Genomic DNA, 23,904 nt, shown 5'->3' with positions numbered 1-23,904 from the left:
CCAATGATGGGGCACAATTCTTTCCACCACACCAACCATGGGGGCAACAGCGGGCCCTATTCCTTCCAATGGCACTAATAAAGAGCCATACTTCCTTCCACTGATATAAACGTTGGAACACTATTCCTTCCACTGACACCAATGAAGAGCCACACTTCCTTCCTCTGATATAAACATTGGAACGCTATTCCTTCCATTGACATCAATGAAGGGGCAGTATTTCTCCCACTGACACCAATGATGTGGCACTATTCCTCCCACTGATACCAATGATGGGGCACTATTCCTGCCACTGATACCAATGATGGGGCACTATTTCTCCCACTGACACCAATGATGGGGCACTATTTCTCCCACTGACACCAATGATGGGGCACTATTCCTGCTACTGATACCAATGATGGGGCACTATTCCTCCCACTGATACCAATGATGGGGCACTATTCCTCCCACTGATACCAATGATGGGGCACTATTCCTCCCACTGATACCAATGATGGGGCACTATTTCTCCCACTGACACCAATGATGGGGCACTATTTCTCCCACTGACACCAATGATGGGGCACTATTCCTGCAACTGACACCAATTATGAGGCACTATTCCTGCAACTGACACCAATGATGGGGCACTATTCCTCCCACTGATACCTACTAATCCTCCCTTTAATGTCCACAGTGGTGTTATGTAATTTTTTTACACTTACTGACCACCAAGCCTGAGGCATTTTCTACTCCCACTGGCCCTCCTTAAGTCTGAAGGACAATACATTAGCCCTTTGTTTAAAAAGTTTGGAGACCCCTGTCCTACACCTTAGGGAAAATGCATATTCTTTGGAGGACAGCGAGGTTCACATATTGGACACCTGGTTCACACAAGGCATGAAAAAGTCAATCTATGATAAACTGGAACAACCATACCAGAACAGGGGTGGAGGCCTTCAACACCACCTGTCTTCAACATATGATTCCATTCCTGATAACAATTCAAACCTTCTGCCATGATAATAGAAGGATTAACACCTAGGCACCAAGGACGGGATTATGCAACTAGAACTTGGTGGCTCCATACCATTCACACCTCCCATCCTGTTCTTGGACAACCAACATTTGCACATTCTGTTGTGATTGGTTTAATACAGGGGTCTCCAAACTACGGACCGTGGGCCAGATCCAGCCCGCTACAAGATTTTATCCAGCCTGCGGCTAGAGCCAGTGGCATATCATCAATGTGTACAGATTGAAGATTCAGGTCAGCAGAGGCTGCCTGTGGTCTATGCTCGAACCTTGATGTAAGGAGGGACACTGATAAGGACCCCAATGTAAGGGGGAACCTAGAGTGGGACCTTGATGTAAGGAGGACTCTGATGGAGACCCTGATGTAAGGGGAGACTCTGATTGGGACCATGTGATGTAAGACTCTGATGGGGACCCCTAAAATTAGGGGGGGGAACTATGATATAAGGAGGCACTCTTATGGGAATCCTAATGTAAGGGGGAACACTGATTATGACCCTGAGGTAAGGGGAAACTCTGATAGGAACCCTTATGTAAGGGGGAACTCTGATTGGGACCCTGATGTAAGGGGGAGCTTTGATAGGGACCAAAATGTAAGGGGGGGGTCCTGATTGGGACCCTGAGGTAAGGGGAAACTCTGATAGGAACCCTAATGTAAGGGGGAACTCTGATTGGGACCCTGATGTAAGGGGGAACTGATAGGGACCCTAATGTAAGGGGGTATCCTGATTGGGACCCTGTGGTGTAAGAGGGACTCTGATAGGGACGCTAATATAAGGGAGAACTGTGATATAAGGAGGCACTCTTATGGGGATCCTAATGTAAGGGGGAACACTGATTATGACCCTGAGGTAAGGGGAAACTCTGATAGGAACCCTAATGTAAGGGGGGACTCTAATTGGGACCCTGATGTAAGGGGGAACACTGATTATGACCCTGAGGTAAGGGGAAACTCTGATAGGAACCCTAATTTAAGGGGGAACTCTAATTGGGACCCTGATGTAAGGGGGAACTTTGATAGGGACCCTAAGGTAAGGGGGGATCCTGATTGGGACCCTGTGGTGTAAGGGGGACTCTGATAGGGACGCTAATATAAGGGGGAACTGTGATATAAGGAGGCACTCTTATGGGGATCCTAATGTAAGGGGGAACACTGATTATGACCCTGAGGTAAGGGGAAACTCTGATAGGAACCCTTATGTAAGGGGGAACTCTGATTGGGACCCTGATGTAAGGGGGAGCTTTGATAGGGACCAAAATGTAAGGGGGGGGGTCCTGATTGGGACCCTGAGGTAAGGGGAAACTCTGATAGGAACCCTAATGTAAGGGGGAACTCTGATTGGGACCCTGATGTAAGGGGGAACTGATAGGGACCCTAATGTAAGGGGGTATCCTGATTGGGACCCTGTGGTGTAAGAGGGACTCTGATAGGGACGCTAATATAAGGGAGAACTGTGATATAAGGAGGCACTCTTATGGGGATCCTAATGTAAGGGGGAACACTGATTATGACCCTGAGGTAAGGGGAAACTCTGATAGGAACCCTAATGTAAGGGGGGACTCTAATTGGGACCCTGATGTAAGGGGGAACACTGATTATGACCCTGAGGTAAGGGGAAACTCTGATAGGAACCCTAATTTAAGGGGGAACTCTAATTGGGACCCTGATGTAAGGGGGAACTTTGATAGGGACCCTAAGGTAAGGGGGGATCCTGATTGGGACCCTGTGGTGTAAGGGGGACTCTGATAGGGACGCTAATATAAGGGGGAACTGTGATATAAGGAGGCACTCTTATGGGGATCCTAATGTAAGGGGGAACACTGATTATGACCCTGAGGTAAGGGGAAACTCTGATAGGAACCCTTATGTAAGGGGGAACTCTGATTGGGACCCTGATGTAAGGGGGAGCTTCGATAGGGACCCTAATGTAAGGGGGGGATCCTGATTGGGACCCTGTGGTGTAAGGGGGACTCTGATAGGGACGCAAATATAAGGGGGAACTGTGATATAAGGAGGTACCCTGATAAAATGGGGAATCCAGATGTAAGGGGGGACTCTGACTGGGACCCTAATGTAAAGGCCAACTCTGATCGGGACCCTAAGGAGGGAACTATGATTGGAACCCTGATGTAAGGGGGACTTTGATAGGGATCCCAATGAACAATGTATTTATTTATAATGGCACTTTTCCACCGCAAGTACCGGCTAGTACCGGCTCGGCTCTACTCGGCCCTGCTTGGCCCGGTTTGCTTTTCCACTGCGGTACCGCATGGTATAGTGTCGGAACGGTTCGGTACGGTACGGTATAGGTTTGCTTTTCCACTAAAGTAGTACTAAAGTTAAGTGGGTGGGATAACAACGGGGTGGGTGGGATTCTCTGACCAATCAGTGGCTAGTAGTGACTGCATGCAAAGGATTGTGGGATATGGTACCAGTTTGGTACCTGTTGGAACCACAATCGAGTAGGTACTGTTTTTTCAGAGCCGTACCGTACCGTTCGGTTCCATGCAGTGGAAAAGCAAACCTATACCGTACCGTACCGAACCGTTCCGACCCTATACCATGCGGTACCGCAGTGGAAAAGCACAAAAGCGTGCCGAGCCGGTACGGTTCTATGCAACACTGTTCAATATTTATAAAGTATACTAAGCCAGCGTTTCTCAACCGGTGTGCCGTGGCACCCTGGTGTACCGCGGCAAAATTACCCCATCTGATCAACAAACTGCTGTTGGCCACTCAGTTAAGCCTTGTGGTTACAGCGGTACCGGTCCACTGTCTAAAGCTCACTTCCCGCTGTCAGTAAATCTCTTTAATCGCCTCTATGGCCTTGGAGGACCAGAGCAACGTCATAACATTACTTCCGGTCCAGGCTGCATTTTTGGTTGGTGTGCCTTGAGATTCTTCCAGATTTTAATGGGTCCCTTTTTTGAAAAGAGGTTGAAAAACTCTGTACTAAGCGACCCTTGTACTGAAATGTTTGGAGACCCTGTTTGAAGACGTTGATGCCACCTGTGTGGATACAATTTTTGGAGCATCTTCCCGACACTCATTAGAACTGAAGAAGTGGCTTGGTTTAGCGACAAAACGTCTTCAACATTACAGAACAAATCCGATTGAATGTGACTAACCAATACTAGATATACCATAATCTGGATGAAGAAGAACCTTCACCGACAGATCATATACGTCAGATGTTCAAATAATAGGACAATATATAAAAACCATAGCGGATTTCTACCACCAGACCTTCCTATCTACAGGAACCACAATCAATTCAAGTCCTTGATCGGTGTATTCCTGTAAGACATGGGTTGTGGCTTTCTGCAGGATGTGTCCCCAGCACAGCTCACCATCTAATGTTCTACAGGGAGACATGACCCCCAATCCAGTCCATACAAAGTGCTGTGCCCCCCCTTCCCCCATAATAAGAAGACATTATTACCTCCTCCTCACTGGGAACACACTCTCCAATCTCACATTTGGGCTCCTCCCACTCTCCCTGCTCTGGGCTATGACAAAATGGCCGCCTCCTTCACTGAGGACACCAGAGTAAAACAATTGCATTTGTACAATCAAAATATGCTATACTATTCATTTTATCAACAACCTATATAGCTTCAGCTTAGTGCTGAGAACACAAAATATCTAGTCAAATGTTCTATTACATTTGACTGTGTTACAGGGAAAAAAAAAGGTCACAACCGGGCTACAAGAAAATGGCCGCAAATTGCTTTACAGAGCCTGCCTAGGGGCGTCAGTACGGGAGGCGGGGGCTGTGGAACGCACACAGTGAAAGGGGTAAGGCAAAGGGCGGAAGTGGTTTTGGAACGCATACAGTAGAGCCACAGTGAGAGGAGCGTTTCCGGTGTAAGGGAAAATAAAGAATAATAGACAGGAGAGAGAAAGTTAATAATAATAATAATATTGGATAATGAGATTATTATTATTATTTAAAAAATATATATATTTAGTGTTTAATTCACATAGTATTATATCTAATATCTAATTTAATCCACAATTATAATATTATATCTCATATATATATATATATATATATATATATATATATATATATATATTTTATACACACACTTCCTGGCCACTTTATTAGGTACAGCTGTTCAACTGCTTGGTAACACAAATTGCTAATCAGCCAATCACATGGCAGCAACTCAATGCATATAGGCATCTAGACGTGGTGAAGACGAATTGCTGAAGTTCAGGCCGAGCATCAGAATGGGGAAGAAAGGGGATTTAAGTGATTATTAAAGTGTATTATGCAGTCCTGTTCCCAGCACCCTGTATATTAGGCAGTCTTGTGCCTAGCTCTCTGAGTATTAGGCAGCCCTGTGCTCAGCGCTCTGTGTATTATGCAGTCCTGTGCCCAGCGCTCTGTGTATTATGCAGTCCTGTGCCCAGCACTCTGTGTATTATGTAGTCCTGATCCCAGCACTCTGTTTATTATGCAGTCCTGTGCCCAGCGCTCTGTGTATTATGCAGTCCTGTGCCCAGCGCTCTGTGTATTATGCAGTCCTGTTCCCAGCACTCTGTTTACTATGCAGTCCTGTGCCCAGCGCTCTGTGTATTATGCAGTCCTGTGCCCAGCGCTCTGTGTATTATGCAGTCCTGTGCTCAGCGCTCTGTGTATTATGCAGTCCTGTGCCCAGCGCTCTGTGTATTAGGCAGTCCTGTGCTCAGCGCTCTGTGTATTATGCAGTCCTGTGCCCAGCGCTCTGTGTATTATGCAGTCCTGTGCCCAGCACTCTGTGTATTATGTAGTCCTGATCCCAGCACTCTGTTTATTATGCAGTCCTGTGCCCAGCGCTCTGTGTATTATGCAGTCCTGTGCCCAGCGCTCTGTGTATTATGCAGTCCTGTTCCCAGCACTCTGTTTACTATGCAGTCCTGTGCCCAGCGCTCTGTGTATTATGCAGTCCTGTGCCCAGCGCTCTGTGTATTATGCAGTCCTGTGCTCAGCGCTCTGTGTATTATGCAGTCCTGTGCCCAGCGCTCTGTGTATTATGCAGTCCTGTTCCCAGCACTCTGTTTACTATGCAGTCCTGTGCCCAGTGCTCTGTGCATTATGCAGTCCTGTGCCCAGCGCTCTGTGTATTATGCAGTCCTGTGCTCAGCGCTCTGTGTATTATGTAGTCCTGTACCCAGTGCTCTGTGTATTATGCAGTCCTGTGCCCAGTGCTCTGTGTATTAGGCAGTCCTGTGCCCAGCGCTCCATGTATTAGGCAGTCCTGTAGCCAGCGCTCTGTTGATTATGTAGTCCTGTTCCCAGCACTCTGTTTATTATGCAGTCCTGTGCCCAGCGCTCTGTGTATTATGCAGTCCTGTGCCCAGCGCTCTGTGTATTATGCAGTCCTGTTCCCAGCACTCTGTTTATTATGCAGTCCTGTGCCCAGTGCTCTGTGTATTATGCAGTCCTGTGCCCAGCGCTCTGTGTATTATGCAGTCCTGTTCCCAGCACTCTGTTTATTATGCAGTCCTGTGCCCAGCGCTCTGTGTATTATGCAGTCCTGTGCCCAGCGCTCTGTGTATTATGCAGTCCTGTGCTCAGCGTTCTGTGTATTATGCAGTCCTGTGCTCAGCGCTCTGTGTATTATGCAGTCCTGTGCCCAGCGCTCTGTGCATTATGCAGTCCTGTACCCAGCACTCTGTGCATTATGCAGTCCTGTACCCAGCGCTCTGTGTATTATGCAGTCCTGTGCTCAGCGCTCTGTGTATTATGTAGTCCTGTACCCAGTGCTCTGTGTATTATGCAGTCCTGTGCCCAGTGCTCTGTGTATTAGGCAGTCCTGTGCCCAGCGCTCCATGTATTAGGCAGTCCTGTAGCCAGCGCTCTGTTGATTATGTAGTCCTGTTCCCAGCACTCTGTTTATTATGCAGTCCTGTGCCCAGCGCTCTGTGTATTATGCAGTTCTGTGCCCAGCGCTCTGTGTATTATGCAGTCCTGTTCCCAGCACTCTGTTTATTATGCAGTCCTGTGCCCAGCGCTCTGTGTATTATGCAGTCCTGTGCCCAGCGCTCTGTGTATTATGCAGTCCTGTTCCCAGCACTCTGTTTATTATGCAGTCCTGTGCCCAGCGCTCTGTGTATTATGCAGTCCTGTGCCCAGCGCTCTGTGTATTATGCAGTCATGTGCTCAGCGTTCTGTGTATTATGCAGTCCTGTGCCCAGCGCTCTGTGCATTATGCAGTCCTGTACCCAGCACTCTGTGCATTATGCAGTCCTGTACCCAGCACTCTGTGCATTATGCAGTCCTGTACCCAGCGCTCTGTGTATTATGCAGTCCTGTGCCCAATGCTCTGTGTATTATGTAGTCCTGTACCCAGTGCTCTGTGTATTATGCAGTCCTGTGCCCAGTGCTCTGTGTATTAGGCAGTCCTGTGCCCAGCGCTCCATGTATTAGGCAGTCCTGTAGCCAGCGCTCTGTTGGTTATGTAGTCCTGTTCCCAGCACTCTGTTCATTATGCAGTCCTGTGCCCAGCGCTCCGTGTATTAGGCAGTCCTGTACCCAGCGCTATGTTTATTATGTAGTCCTGTGCCCAGCACTCTGTTTATTATGCAGTCCTGTGCCCAACGCTCTGTGTATTATGCAGTCCTGTGCTCAGTGCTCTGTGTATTATGCAGTCCTGTGCCCAGTGCTCTTTATATTATCTAGTTCTGTGCCCAGCGCTCTGTGTATTATGCAGTCCTGTGCCCAGTGCTCTGTGTATTATGCAGTCCTGTGCCCAGTGCTCTGTGTATTATGCAGTCCTGTGCCCAGCCCTCTGTGTATTATGCAGTCCTGTACCCAGTGCTCTGTGTATTAGGCAGTCCTGTGCCCAGCGCTCTGTGTATTATGTAGTCTTGTACCCAGCACTCTGTTTATTATGCAGTCCTGTACCCAGCGCTCTGTGTATTATGCAGTCCTGTGCCCAGCGCTCTGTGTATTATGCAGTCCTGTGCTCAGCGCTCTGTGTATTATGTAGTCCTGTTCCCAGCACTCTGTTTATTATGCAGTCCTGTACCCAGCGCTCTGTGTATTATGCAGTCCTGTGCCCAGCGCTCTCTGTATTATGCAGTCCTGTGCCCAGCGCTCTGTGTATTATGCAGTCCTGTGCCCAGCGCTCTGTGCATTATGCAGTCCTGTACCCAGCACTCTGTGCATTATGCAGTCCTGTACCCAGCGCTCTGTGTATTATGCAGTCCTGTGCTCAGCGCTCTGTGTATTATGTAGTCCTGTACCCAGTGCTCTGTGTATTATGCAGTCCTGTGCCCAGTGCTCTGTGTATTAGGCAGTCCTGTGCCCAGCGCTCCATGTATTAGGCAGTCCTGTAGCCAGCGCTCTGTTGATTATGTAGTCCTGTTCCCAGCACTCTGTTTATTATGCAGTCCTGTGCCCAGCGCTCTGTGTATTATGCAGTCCTGTGCCCAGCGCTCTGTGTATTATGCAGTCCTGTTCCCAGCACTCTGTTTATTATGCAGTCCTGTGCCCAGCGCTCTGTGTATTATGCAGTCCTGTGCCCAGCGCTCTGTGTATTATGCAGTCCTGTTCCCAGCACTCTGTGTATTATGCAGTCCTGTGCCCAGCGCTCTGTGTATTATGCAGTCCTGTGCTCAGCGCTCTGTGTATTATGCAGTCCTGTGCTCAGCGCTCTGTGTATTATGCAGTCCTGTTCCCAGCACTCTGTGTATTATGCAGTCCTGTGCCCAGCGCTCTGTGTATTATGCAGTCCTGTGCTCAGTGCTCTGTGCATTATGCAGTCCTGTACCCAGCACTCTGTGCATTATGCAGTCCTGTACCCAGCGCTCTGTGCATTATGCAGTCTTGTACCCAGCGCTCTGTGTATTATGCAGTCCTGTGCCCAGTGCTCTGTGTATTAGGCAGTCCTGTGCCCAGCGCTCCATGTATTAGGCAGTCCTGTAGCCAGCGCTCTGTTGGTTATGTAGTCCTGTTCCCAGCACTCTGTTCATTATGCAGTCCTGTGCCCAGCGCTCCGTGTATTAGGCAGTCCTGTACCCAACGCTCTGTGTATTATGCAGTCCTGTGCTCAGTGCTCTGTGTATTATGCAGTCCTGTGCCCAGTGCTCTTTATATTATCTAGTTCTGTGCCCAGCGCTCTGTGTATTATGCAGTCCTGTGCCCAGCGCTATGTTTATTATGCAGTCCTGTGCCCAACGCTCTGTGTATTGTGCAGTCCTGTGCTCAGTGCTCTGTGTATTATGCAGTCCTGTGCCCAGTGCTCTTTATATTATCTAGTTCTGTGCCCAGCGCTCTGTGTATTATGCAGTCCTGTGCCCAGTGCTCTGTGTATTATGCAGTCCTGTGCCCAGCCCTCTGTGTATTATGCAGTCCTGTACCCAGTGCTCTGTGTATTAGGCAGTCCTGTGCCCAGCGCTCTGTGTATTATGTAGTCTTGTACCCAGCGCTCTGTGTATTATGTAGTCCTGTGCTCAGCTCTCTGTGTATCATGTAGTCCTGTGCCCAGCGCTCTGTGTATCATGTAGTCCTGTGCCCAGCGCTCTGTGTATTATGCAGTCCTGTGCCCAGCGCTCTGTGTATTATGTAGTCCTGTGCTCAGCGCTCTGTGTATTATGTAGTCCTGTTCCCAGCACTCTGTTTATTATGCAGTCCTGTGCCCAGCGCTCTGTGTATTATGCAGTCCTGTGCCCAGCGCTCTGTGTATTATGCAGTCCTGTTCCCAGCACTCTGTTTATTATGCAGTCCTGTGCCCAGCGCTCTGTGTATTATGCAGTCCTGTGCCCAGCGCTCTGTGTATTATGCAGTCCTGTGCTCAGCGCTCTGTGTATTATGCAGTCCTGTGCCCAGCGCTCTGTGCATTATGCAGTCCTGTGCCCAGCGCTCTGTGTATTATGCAGTCCTGTACCCAGTGCTCTGTGTATCATGCAGTCCTCTACCCAGTGCTCTGTGTATTATGCAGTCCTGTACCCAGCGCTCTGTGTATTATGCAGTCCTGTACCCAGTGCTCTGTGTATTATGTAGTCCTGTGCCATTTGCCAATAAAAAAAAAATATGTCCCGGATTTAATTTTAAAAAATCTAGTCACCTTAATCCACAGTCACCAGATCTCAATCTAATAGAGCACCTTTGGGATGTGGTGGAACGGGAAATTTGCATCATGGATGTGCTGTTGACAAATCTGCAGCAACTGAGTGATGCTATCATGTCACTATGGACCAAAATCTCTGAAGAATGTTTCCAACACCTTGGTGTATCTATGCCATGAAGAATGAAGGCAGTTCTGAAGGCAAAAGGGGGGTCCAACCCAGTACTAGCAAGATGTACCTTTTAGAGTGGCCGGTGAGTGTATATATATATATATATATACTGTATTATACACACTGATCAGTCATAGCATCGTGACCACTGTAAAGTGAATAATATTGATTATCTTGTAACAATGGCATCTGAAAGTGGGTGGGATATACAAGGCAGCAAGTTGTCCCTTGAAGTCTATGGACAGGAAAAATAGAAAATGCCCATTTTGAAGGCTTATATACAAGTAATTGGCCATAAAAGGGGTATGGGGGTCCGGGTACTGCTCTGGGAGACATGTATAATTGTGTAGCACCCTCCTAGGTAGGTGCTTGAGAGAAAGTATCAGTTTGGATCCTTTCTGGTTACCAGAGAGATTGCCAGGTAAATCTATATTGTTCTCTGCCTATCAGAGAGCAGGATCTGCTAGTGAGGTCTGCTGAGTGTGCTCAGGTGCAACTCAGTTTGTCTGAAATGTTTCACACTGGTCCAATAGGGAGGCATATTGGACAGTGGGAGGAAACCTGACAAATGAGTACACAGGCTTTTCGGACAGCCCTGGTGATTGGCAGAGGAAAGTGCCTTGGTGCATGCTGGGATACTGTATAAATGCCAAGAGCACATGTGTTCGGGGTCTTTCAGCTGGAGAGCGGAGTCGAGGAGGGAGGGGACAGCTGCCTCCTCCTCTGTAAAAGTGGCCATGCAGCCGCAGGGCCTAAAGGGCTAGTGAGGAACTGAACTCGGAGGTCCATTGACAGCTGATGAGATTTATTAGTTGTTAAGGACGCCGCGGCCAGCTTCCTGGCCCCGTTCCTTGACAACCAGCTTACACTGCACCCTAATTGGGCAAAGCTTTGCCCAATCAGGGCACAGAATGCACTGTGCAGCACGCAGTGCACTGCAGGGTGTTTAGCGGGGCGAACACCCGGTGAACACCCTGCAAATTTGGATGTTAGGCGAACAGTTGAACAGGTAAATGTTTGGCCCGAACTCGTGCACGGGCCGAACTGTTCACTCAACACTACTGCAGACCAGTCAGGGTGCCCATAGTAACCCATATCCACAGCCAAAAGCATCTACATTGGGCGCATGAGCATCAGAACTGTACAAAGAAGCAATGGAAGAAGGTGGTCTGGTCTGATTAATTCAAGAATGGTTTAAATGATTGTCAGATTCTCTGGATCTCAGTCCAGTCAAGCATTTGTGGGATGTGCTGGAAAAACATGCCCTACCCGCAACTTAAAGGATCTGCTACTGACGGCTTGGTGCCAGATACCACAGCATACCTTTAGAGGTCTAGTGAAATCCATGCCTCAACAGGTTATGGTGGGTGGTCATTATGTTATAGCTGATCAGTATATTTACTTTTTATATATATGTAGTGCCACCCCGAAGGGTAGACTCCTACCTAAATGGTAGTTTGAAAATGTGGTCACCCTACCTCTTACCCATTTATCCACAGTCTGACACTACGGCATAGTCCTTCCCCTTGACCCCCCCTCTCCTCACTGCAACCTGCTTCCACATTTCACTGCATTAAGTCTCACAAGGATGCCCCCTTGTGACAACATTGGGCCAGTTATCAAACATCAACACTGTCACATGGAATGAGTCACACCAACAATGGGACAGAATTTCTCCCACTGACACCAACAATGGGGCAGAATTTCTCCCACTGACACCAACAATGGGGCACTATTCCTCCAACTGACACCAACGATGGAGCACTATTCCTCCAATTGTCACCAACGATGGGGATGTATTCCTCCAACGGACACCAACAATGGGGCACTAATTCTCCAACTAACACCAATGATGGGGCATTGTTCACTCCCACTGGATGCCAGGACATTTTCTACTCCTGCTGGTCCTAGTTCGGCCCCCCTAAGGTCTAAAGAAGACCATAAACTGGCCCTTTGTTTAAAAGTTTGGAGAGCCCTGAGCTAGAGGAATGCAAAACTGGCACATGTCACCTTCCCTCTGCGTTTTTCTAGCCAGTGCCTGCCTCGGGCAAGTCATGGGAGCTGGAGACAGGCGCTGGCTTTGGAAGCAGCCATGGATTGCAGCCAGTGTTACAGGGCACCTTGGAAGATGCTACAAAGTGCAACATGTGTTGTCTGGGGGAGGGGGGTCCCTGAATGACAGTTTGGAAATGTGGTCACCCTACCGCTTACCCATCTATCCACAGCCTCGCACTGCGGCATAGTCCTTCCCCTTGATCTCCCCTCTCCTCCCTGCAACCTGCTTCTACATTTCATTGCATTAAGCCTCACAAGGATGAGAGTTCTCCTGGCCCCTTGTGACAACATTGAGCCAATCACCAAACATCAACACTGTCACATGGAATGAGTCACACCAACAATGGGGCAGAATTTCTCCCACTGACACCAACAATGGGGCAAAACTTCTTCCAATGACACCAAGGATGGGGCGCTATTCCTCCAACTGACACCAACGATGGAGCACTATTCCTTCAATGGACACCAATGATGGGGCACAATTCCTCCAACTGGCACCAATGATGGAACACTATTCCTCCAACAGACACCAACGATGGGACACTATTCCTCCAACTGACACCAATGATGGGACACTATTCCTCCAACTGACACCAACGATGGGGCACTATTTCTCCAACTGACACCAATGATGGGGCACTATTTCTCCAACTGACATCAATGATGGGGAAGTATTGCTCTACAGACACCAACAATGGGGCACTAATCCTCCCTCCTGCATCTTCATTTCATTGCATTATGCCTCACAGGGATAAGGGTTCTCCTTGGCCCTTGTGAAAACATTGGGCCAATCACCGAACATCAAGACTGTCACATGGAATGAGTCACACCAACAATGGGGCAGAATTTCTCCCACTGACACCAACAATGGGGCAGAACTTCTTCCATTGACACCAATGATGGGGCACTATTCCTCCAAATGGACACCAACGATGGGACACTATTCCTCCAACTGACACCAATGATGGGGCACTATTCCTCCCACTGATACAAATGATGGGGAAGTATTACTCTACGGACACCAACAATGGGGCACTAATCCTCCATCCTGCTTCTTCATTTCATTGCATTATGCCTCACAAGGATGAGGGTTCTCCTTGCCCCTTGTGACAACATTGGGCCAATCACCGAACATCAACACTGTCACATGGAATGAGTCACACCAACAATGGGGCAGAACTTCTTCCATTAACATCAAGGATGGGGCACTATTCCTCCAACTGATACCAATGATGGGACACTACTCCTCTCACTGATACCAATGATGGGGCACTATTCCTCCAACGGACACCGATAGGGCACTTTTCCTCCAACGGACACCGATAGGGCACTATTCCTCCAACTGACACCAATGATGGGGAATTATTGCTCTACGGACACCAACAATGGGGCACTAATGCTCCAACCTGCTTCTACATTTCATTGCATTAAGCCTCACAAGGCTGAGGGTCCTCCTGCTCCTTTGTGACAACATTGGGCCAATCATGCTCCTTACCCAGAAGCAGCGGGTGCATTCACTCTCAATGGCCAATTGATGTGTTAGGGCAGGGGTGTCAAACTCCATTTCATCGCGGGCCGCATCAGCATTACGGTCGCCCTCAGAGAGCCGCTTCTATCTGTAGCCCACCACTATCAGAAGTCCCCACCCTCCCTTACATCACAGTGCATCCCCTTTACCATGTGCTGCTGCAGGGAAGAAGCTAGAGGCAGAGCTGGGAAGCAGCAACTGCAGGGTCTGGAGGAGGGCTGGAGTCTGCTGAATGCTGAGACCAATTGAGGCGGAGAGGAGGGGCTCCACAGAGAGGTGCAGGATCTGTAGGAGGAGTTGTATCCTCCTCTCTGCTGCCAACTGCTAAGTTTGGGGGGGATCTCTCTGCAGCTGCAGGGGGAAGAACGGGATCTGGCAGAGGAGCTCTGTCCTCTCTGCTACCATCTGCTGAGACAAGGTGGGGGCAAAGATGAGGATGATGGAGCAGCTGCAGGAGAGGTGCAAGGGCCACATGAAATGGCCTGGAGGGCCGGATTCGGCCCGCGGGCCTTGTGTTTGACACCTGTGTGTTAGGGGAACAAATGCATGATGATGTGCTCACTCTGCTCTCTCCCCGTCAGCATGTAACAATGCTGCTCCCTCTCTTTTCCTGAGTGCGCAAGGATAACAGGGATGATATGAAAACAGAATCAGATACTTATACTAGTTTTATATATAAAAAACAATCTTTATTTTCAAATGAATACACAACTTTTTTTTTTTAGCTGCTGGAGTCCAGCTTTAAAGTGGTTGTAAATCTCAGACAGGAAATATGAACAAAGTGTATTCCTCTATAGTGTATACCTGTCTCAATCCAGAGCACTAAGTGTCATTTCTGTCTGCTGCTTCACTCCACTGCTATCACTTCTGACAAGTTTTTCTGACACCAAAAGAACAAAGGTGATGGGGGGGGGGGGGCTCCAGCAGGCGGCCTGTGACTGACAGCCTCAGCTCTGTTCCTGTGTGAGGGAGGGGTGTCCCTTCCCTCCAATCAGCTGTCAGATCTCTCCTCATTGAGCTCTGCAGAGTGTAATTTCAGCTTTTTTTCTGACAGCTCTGAGAAGCTTTATAAATGATGCACGTTGAACAGATGTAGGGAAAAAAATACCACAGATAAACAGGAGAATTTGTTACATTTCTGTGTATCACCTGAGGCCTGTCACTTCACTGGGTACTGTATACGTAAGGGTTTACAACTTAGATTGTAAGCTCTAACGAGCAGGGCCCTGAGTCCTCTTTTACCAAATTGTATTGTAACTGTAATGTCTGCCTTCATTTTGTAAAGTGCTGTGCAAACTGTTGGTGCTATATAAATCCTGTATAATAATATTAATAATAATAATAATACGTTATTTTATTATGCTTGGGAAAAGGCCTTTGGATGTTTAAAGCGGTAGTAAAGTCATTACAAATAATCCACAGGAAGCCTAATATCACTATATAATGCATTTATAGATGCTGGAACATCATATCTGTGTCTTAACTATTTCTGTAGCTTTATTATTATATTGCTCCCTTTCTGCCGAAGAAGGCGCCATCTTGGAGGCAATCTCCCGACCCCATCCCCGCCAGTACTTCCACCCTTTCTCCCGTCACTGTGGCAATCTCAGGCATGCGCATTTCAAGTAAACCAAGCCTCAGTTTCATTAAAAGTTACCATGGTGCCTTAGTCCCACATAAAAATATAAGGGGAAAAAAATAATAAAATTTGTAGAAAAGGGTACGTCAGGCAGTGGGCTTGTTAAAAGGGTAATATGTCCCACATAGTGAAAATAGAAAAATAAAGTCAGCGCTCTTTCAGTGAAATGTAAACAGCCGCGTGCAGTAAGTGTAGATGTACAGTATAGAACACCAATAACCAAGAATATCAAAAATGCAGCGCTAAAATAATAAAAGTGTCCACAAAAATGTGACCATAAACTGAAGTTTGTCAGAACAACAAAAGTAAACAGTTACATAGTTAGTCAGGTTGAAAAAAGACACAAGTCCATCTGGCTCAAGAAAACCCAACCATACAATCCCATATACACAATCCTATACCCGCAGTTGATCCAGAGGAAGGCGGAAAAACCCCAGCAAAGCATGATCCAATTTGCTACAGCAAGGGGAAAAAGATTCCTTCCTGACCCCCCGAGAGGCAATCGGATATTCCCTGGATCAACTTTACTTATAAATATTAGTACCCATTTATATTATTTACACCTAGGGAAGAATCCAGGCCTTTTTTAAAGCAATCTAGTGAGCTGGCCAGAACCACCTCTGGAGGGAGTCTATTCCACATTTTCACAGCTCTTACTGTGAAGAAACCTTTCCGTATTTGGAGACAAAATCTGTTTTTCTCTAGACGTAAAGAGTGCCCCCTTGTCCTCTGTGATGACCTTAAAGTGAATAACTCAACACCAAGTTCACTATATGGACCCCTTATGTATTTATACATGGTGATCATATCCCCTCTTAATCTCTTCTTCTCAAGAGAGAATAAATTCAGTTCCTCTAATCTCTCCTCATAGCTGAGCTCCTCCATGCCTCTTATCAGTTTGGTTGCCCTTCTCTGCACTTTCTCCAGTTCCCTGATATCCTTTCTGAGAACTGGTGCCCAAAAACTGAACTGCATATTCCAGATGAGGTCTAACTAATAATTTGTACAGGGGCAAAATGATATCTCTCTCTCTGGAGTCCGTAGCTTTGTTAAAGCGGAGTTCCAGCCTCAAAACAAAATTTTGCCATCCGCTTGCTGTAAGTAACCTAAAAAAGAATTGGATAATCACAATTTATTTTGGTTTACTTACCTTGTTTTTAAAGAAAATATACTCACCTTTCTTCCACTTCCTCCCTCTGCCGCCGCGGCCCGCGCCGTGACTTCCTGCTTGCATTGACTCCTGGGAGCCGAGCTTCATTGCTCCCAGGAATCAATGCGCCTGCACCGGCCCCGCTCGTCACTTCCGGTGCAGGCGCGTCATTCCCTGCTAAACAGCTTCTGGGCATGCCCAGAAGCTGTGCAGGGATGACGCGCCTGCACCGGAAGTGACGAGCAGGGTCAGTGCAGGGCATTCTGGGACTCCGACGTCACTGAAGAGGACACCGAAGAGGACGCTCCGGCTTCAGCTGCCCACACCTGAGATGGCAGCGCTGGACAAGACATTTTCAAGGTAAGTATTTCTTCTAAAAGGTAAGTGAAACCGGGGACAGTTCAGAGGCTATCGTTGCTGAAATGCACTAGCCCTGACTGTCCCGGGGGTATTTTTATCTAAATTTTTTTTTCAGGCCATGACTCCGCTGACTCCATGACTCAGGCCATGAATACAAGAAAGGACTTTGCTTGCTTTGGTAATGGCGGCTTGGCATTGCATGCTATTATTAAGCTTAGGATCTACCAGAACACCCAGATCCTTCTCCGCTATGGATTCCCCCAGTTCTACTCCCCCTAGTATGTATGATGCATGCAAATTCTTAGCCCCCAAGTGCATATTGTTATGGGTGTAAAACATATAAAAGTGCCCCACTGCAGCCTTCACTCAACGCTTGGAAACACCGGTACTGCCAATCCTTCACCAATGGTAGAACTACACACTCACCAGAGGTATATGCTGTCTACTACCTGAACAGCAATAAGCACTTTGTGTAAATGGCATCCACCATCACCACTCTCGCTCCACAGATGGCAGGACCAGACTGCTCTATTCCACTCCACCAGGGGATAGTACCAGATTTGTCAGCATGGAGTCACCAACCAAAAACAATATATTTGCTTATAGTGTAGAATTTTAATATTCCCAAATATACATTAAAAACATCCAGTATAAAAACAAATGGCGCTTTCAAACATACGTACATAAGGGGCCGCCAAACCTGCAGACAATGGCAGAACGACCTTAAGCCCTTCACAGTGTAGCCCTACGTACATTTCACGCAAATGTGCATCATCAGGAGCTGTCTGTTTGTTTGTCTATAGTGGCCAATATTTAGACAGCATATCCCTCTGGTGAGTGTGTATTTCTACCATTGGTGAAGGATTGGCACTACCGGTGTTTCCAAGCACTTTTATATGTTATACGCCCATAACAATATGAACTGTTTATTTTTGTTGTTCTAACAAACTTCAGTTAAGGCCCCTTTCAAACTTGTGCGATTTGTTCTGCGACTTGGGACTGCAAGTCGTACTCTATGATTTCCAATGAGTACCATTCATATCTGTGTGACTTCAAGTCGCAATGACTTTAAAGTAGTTACTGCACTACTTTGGTCTGCTTTTAATGCCTTTTGAGGTCCATAGACATAGGCTTAGGCATTGTTTCAAGTCCAGGCAAAATCGCAGTAACATCGCGCAACCTTTAGGTCGCACAAGTGTGAAAGGGGCCTTATGGTATTTTTGTAGCCACTTTTATTTTTTAGCGCTACATTTTTGTTAGAATGTAGCCCCGCATAGCCAATCAGAACACACACATGTAAATCTGTGGTCCTCCCCGCTCCCTGTGCTGAATGTGATTGTGCACACCCCTTGTGACGTAGTTAGTCACATGTGGTGTTTCAGGAACTTATGACTGGTCAGCACTCTCGTGGGATTGCAATACAATGATAATGACAAAGGCGCGGCACCTGTATAAATAGACTAAGTGTGCTGTCAGTCAAGAGCAAAATGCTTTTGCTCAATGACATTATTATAGCATTTTTAGAGCCAGCAGTCGGCTCACTTGCAATCAAAATGGCTAACTAGCTTCTCGATTGCTGCTCAAAGCAGCAGGAAGGGATGCCCCGCCCCCCTCCTCCTGCTGCCTTCAGCAGCTCGCTTGGGTTCTCCTGTCCCACCGGGAGACCTAAGCAACCAGCCGGTACATTCATGGGCTGTCCGGACACCCAAACAAAGCCAGGTTCGGCTTTGATCGGATCTCCATAAAGGTAACCCGGAAGCGATGAACTGACATCACTTCTGGTTTTCACCCGGATGTCATCGGCACCATTTTCAAAAAATTAAAAGCATTCAAAAAACGATCTATTGGCGCTTTGAATGCTTTTAAGTGCAGAGGAGGGATTTGGGGTCTTTTTAAACCCCAGATCCCTCCATAAAGAGTACCTTTCACAGAGAAGCTGTTGATGTTTACATTTGCAATAAAAGTGATCCCAAAAAAATAAAAAAAAATGAAAGCAACAGTTTTAAAAAAAAAAAATAATTATTAATTAAAAAAAATAATAATTTAAAGTGCCTCCGTCTCCCAGTGCTCCTGCGCAAAGGGAAGCTCACGTGTCAGTCCCGCATGTGCGTAAACAGCGATTGTCCAACACATGCGAGGTATCAATGCACATGTCAGATCATGGGAAGTAATTCTAGAACTCCTCTGTAAATCTAAAGTGGTAACCTGTAAAGGCTTTTAAAATGTCACCTATGGATAGTAAAATTTACGTTGTTTGTCGCGGGTGTGTGCAATTTTAAAGCATGACATGTTTGATATATATTTACTCAGCGTAACATCATCTTTTATATTTTACAAAAAATGGTTATGTATTGCGTTTTTTTTTTTTGCATTCAAATTCAAAAAAGCATTTTTTTTCCCCATTACCGAGTCTGAAAAACCGATGCGCAAATACCGCGTGACAAAAAAATTGCAAAACCCACCAATTTATTCTCTAAGGCGTCTGCTTTATAAATATATAATGTTTGGTGGTTCTAAGACATTTTCTAGCAAAAAATACTGATTGTTACACGTAAACAAAGAGAAATTGCAGGGGCTGAAGTGGTTATCACAAGGTTGGGCAGGAGAGTTTACTACCACTTTAATCTTATTCCAGTCTCCATATGTAAGACATCGCTACTGCGCTTAAATAATTGTGATCCAACTTTTGTAACCAATGTCATATCTTGAGACCCACGTCCATCGTGTTCTTTAACACTTGGGAGGTGTGAGATAATGAAGGATTAATCTGAAAACTCTTATTACATCTGGACTATGGTGGATTGTCCATGTGCAACTTCTTGTGTCTAACCAGACCTGATTTATGGGTAAAACCTCTCCCGCATTCAGAACATGAATACATCCAATCCCTGCTATGAATTCTATTGTGATTAGCGAGATCCACATCATTAGTAAAACCTTTCCCACACCTGTGACATGAGTATGGCTTTTCAACATGTCTCCTCTGGTGGAGAATGAGGGAGATCTTGTGTGAAAAGCACTTGCCACACTCTGGACACGCATACGGCTTCTCCCCTGTATGAGTTCTCTGGTGCTGAATGAGCGACCTCTTCTGCGAAAAGCCCCTTCCACACTCCGGACATAAATATGGTTTCTCCCCTGTATGAGTCCTCTGGTGAAGAACGAGCGATGGCTTCTGCGAAAAGGACTTGCCGCACTCCAGACACGAATATGGTTTTTCTCCAGTATGAGTCCTCTGGTGGAGAACGAGATGTGTCTTCTGTGAGAAGCACCTCCCGCAGCCAGAACAGGAGTATGGCTTCAGTCCTGTGTGGGTTCGAAGGTGTTTCACGAGAGTCGAGTTCTGCATGAAACATCTTCCGCATTCAGAACACGAGAAGGGTTTCTCACCAGTGTGGATCCTCTGGTGCGCGTCCAGAGTGAATTTTGTGGCAACAGACCTCCCGCATTCGGAGCAGGAGAACATCCGCTCTCCCCTATGGAGCGTCTTACATTCAGAGCACGAATACGGCTTCTCCTCTTTATGTTCTATCTGTCGATGTCTGAGAAGACGTGAGTCAGAGGAAAAATATGTTCCATGCTCAGGACACAGAAACATCTCCCCTTCTTGTGGTATGTGATGGGTCACACCACACATATGTTCGGGAAAACTCTCCCCATGAGTAGGCGTGTCGGATGACAGATCTGCACTGGGAGGTGCTGGATGGAGATTTGGAATCATGGGGCTTTCTTCTGAAGAATTGGATGTGATGTCATCATCATAGGGAACAATAACAGCACGTCTCTTGGTACCGCCTTTTCCGTATTGACCTCCTGGGGGAATAAAGATACAAGGAGATAGAAGGGTTTTTTTATAGACTGAAATGATGTGAGCAAGCTGGAGATCTAACAAAGACGAATAGCAAGGCAAACAGGTAAATAAATACATGGGAGATGTTTAACCTGCTAAAGGATTTATTTCTGCCCATCCAGCCCTGAGATTTACACAGCTCTGCCAAACAGCACAACCCTGTGTCCTTAAAGCGGAGCTCCACCCAAAGTTGGAAGTTCTTCTTGTTTGCACACTCCCCCCATCCACTGCCACATTGGGAATTTTTGGGGGGGGGCGCTGGTACCTGGTTTTGACAGGTACCCGCTCCCACTTCCGGTGTAGCGTGAAAATCGATGAGAGATGAGGTCTCTCTACCGCAAATGCGCAGGATTTCCTCCGAACAAGTCGAGCGCCGATCCCAAAATACCTTGCTATGATTAACCCATAATCAGACGATGGCTGCAGAGGGGCGGAGATGACGGGGAGATGCACTTCTCTGGCAAAACCTACGGAGCGAGTAACAGCGGGCAGAGGCAGATCGGTTTTCATAGCACATCGGCAACCCCCAACTCCTGACGTTTGCAGGACCCTCCATGGAAATGTAGCCAAGCAGGTTCAGCCAGAGCAGTGCATCTCCCCGTACTCCACACCGCAGATCCGTAGCATGAAAACCGATCTGCCTCTGCCCGCTGTAATCTTCTCCATAGTTTGCATGAAAACCGATCTGCCTCTGCCCGCTGTAACTCGCTCCGTAGGTTTTGCCAGAGAAGTGCATCTCCCCGTCATCTCCGCCCCTCTGCAGCCATGGTCTCATTATGGGTTAATCATAGCAAGGTATTTTGGGATCGGCGCTCGACTTGTTCGGAGGAAATCCTGCGCATGCGCACTTGCGGTAGGGAGACCGCATCTCTCTGGGAGATCGATTTTCACGCTACACCGGCTCAGATCACAGCGGCGATCATGAGCCAGAAGTTTGACCCCTCCTCCTTCCCCTGCAGTCTTTTGAGACACATCACAGGTCCCAGAACACTACAGAACCATTCACAAGGTGCAGTGTGACTCAGTCATGCGCAGTCAAATCTCGGGCGGACTCTGCTTAAGCGGCTGAGATTAGATCCATCTATGGCCGGCTTTACAGTCCCTTCTCTAAAAAAGAAAACAACAAGGCACCTCTAAGTGTAGACTGCAGACAATTTATTATACATAACACATAGTGAAACACTCACATAATCCTTGAGTTCATGAGCCTGAAATTGGGGGTTAAAGAGTCCCTCTGTGGCTTCCTGGGCAGTGAAGTTTCTGTGCTTGCAGCAGATCTATTGGTCCATTATCTTCCTGCTTCCTCTGTGCGTGTGCTCCGAAACGCGTCACAAGTCTATGACGTCACTGGCGCAGGGGTTGCGGTTCACAGTGCGGTTCAGCCCTCGTTTTCATCCCCGCTCCCTCGGAAGCCGGCCAGCATACACACGGAGGAAGCACGAAGATAACGGACCACCAGATCTGCTGCAAGCACAGGAACTTCACTGCCCAGGACGCCACAGAGGGACTCTTTACCCCCCAATTTCAGGCTCATGAACTCATGGATTATGTGAGTGTTTCACTATGTGTTATGTATAATAAATTGTCTGCAGTCCACACTTAGAGGTGCCTTGTTGTTTTCTTTTTTATTGCATATCTGGAAAAATTGCTTCGGTCTCCATCCCCCCCTCCCCCTGCTGATGGCTGCCTAGAGACATGTGGACTCATCTCCTTATGGTGCCCCCAAATTCCAAAGGACAATGTAAGTTTAACCACTTTGCCACTGCTCACTAGAGCTCTACTGCAGCAAAGTGGTTAGTTATCGTCTGGCGACGTAGACCTACGTCGCCAGACACTCCCCTTTCTCGGCGCGTGCGCCGCTGGAGGCCCGCTCCCGCTGTATTCAGTCACAGCGGGAGTCGGGCCAGGGGAGGAGCAGCAGCGATCGCCGCTGCTCTTCCCCGATCATCGGGGAATCGAGTGTGGAGATCCGCCCGCTTGTGTAAACACAAGCAGGCAGATGTCCTAAGTGACAGGCAGGGTCAGACTGCAGGATTCAGCATAGCTGAACATGCGAGCTGTCCCTGTGTCACACAGTCCCCTCCCCCCACACACGTCAGTAAGCACCAGGCATACATTAACCCCTCCCTCTCCAATAAAATTAACCCCTTCACTGCCAGTGTCATTTTTACAGCAACAGTGCATATGTATAGCACTGATTACTTTAGTAATGTCACTGGTACCCCCAAAAGTGTCAAAAATGTCAGTCAAGGGTCCGATCTGTCCGCCGCAATGTCGCAGTCCCGCAAAAAAAATCGCAGATCGCCGCCATTACTCGTTAAAAAAAAAACACCAAAAATGACAGAAATCTTTCCCTTAGTAAACGCAATAACTTTTGCGCAAACCGATCAAAATACGCTTATTGTGATTTTTTTTTACCAAACATAGGTAGCAGAAAACAAATTGGCCAAAAATTTTAAAAAAATTTTGATTTTTACATTTTTTGGGGGGGAATTTCATATAAAAAAATGTGAAAAATATTGTTATTTTTTCAAAATTTACGCTCTTTTTTTGTGTATAGCGCAAAAAGTAAAAATCGCACAGGTGATCAAATACCACCAAAAGAAAGCCCTGTTTGTGGGAAAAAAAGGACGTAAATGTTGTTTGGGTACGGCGTTGCATGACCGCGCAATTGTCAGTTAAAGTCGCACAGTGCGAATCGCAAAAAGTGGCCCAGACGTAAGACAGCAAAATCCTCCGGTGGTAAAGTGGTTAATCAAGGACTTGATAATATTCAGAACTAGCGCCGATTTATCCAGTATTGGGTTTATATGGTCCCTTCTCTAGCCTGTGACTGGACAGTGAAAGGAGAAGCAGCATAATAATGAGGTCATCTCTTGGTCAGTCCATTCTCTCTTTCTATTAGCATCCCTCTTCTTAGCATATGAACTGATCATGCTGCTTCTTGATCTCCCAGTCTGAGCTCTGCTGCAAAGGGACTGCAAGAGACTGATACTAAAGCAGGCCAAAAATGGTGCGATTTGTTTTTCTGCAACCACGGGTTGCAGAAAAGAACATAGCTTGATTTCCCCAT

General features: G+C 47.2%; 2 protein-coding genes across 2 annotated transcripts in view; both read right to left on the bottom strand.

Moving 5' to 3' along the window:
- Positions 1-23,904, bottom strand: part of LOC309564368 (uncharacterized protein) — a 770,106-nt gene that overhangs the window by 601,240 nt on the left and 144,962 nt on the right. The gene's annotated exons all lie outside the window — the stretch shown is intronic.
- LOC309562836 (uncharacterized protein) overlaps positions 19,646-23,904 on the bottom strand; it is a 141,599-nt gene continuing 137,340 nt past the window's right edge. Inside the window, exon 2 of the mRNA XM_082267151.1 lies at positions 19,646-20,794. Within this exon, the coding sequence (XP_082123277.1) occupies positions 19,773-20,702 (930 nt within the window). The 5' untranslated portion in view covers positions 20,703-20,794 and the 3' untranslated portion in view covers positions 19,646-19,772. The remainder of the gene's footprint in view (positions 20,795-23,904) is intronic.

This window comes from Pelophylax lessonae, assembly GCF_965119305.1.
Source record: "Pelophylax lessonae genome assembly, chromosome: 9".
In the NCBI taxonomy this organism is placed as follows: domain Eukaryota; kingdom Metazoa; phylum Chordata; class Amphibia; order Anura; family Ranidae; genus Pelophylax; species Pelophylax lessonae.
The sequence above is the reverse complement of the archived record's forward strand: the minus strand, read 5'-3'. Positions and strand labels throughout refer to the sequence as shown.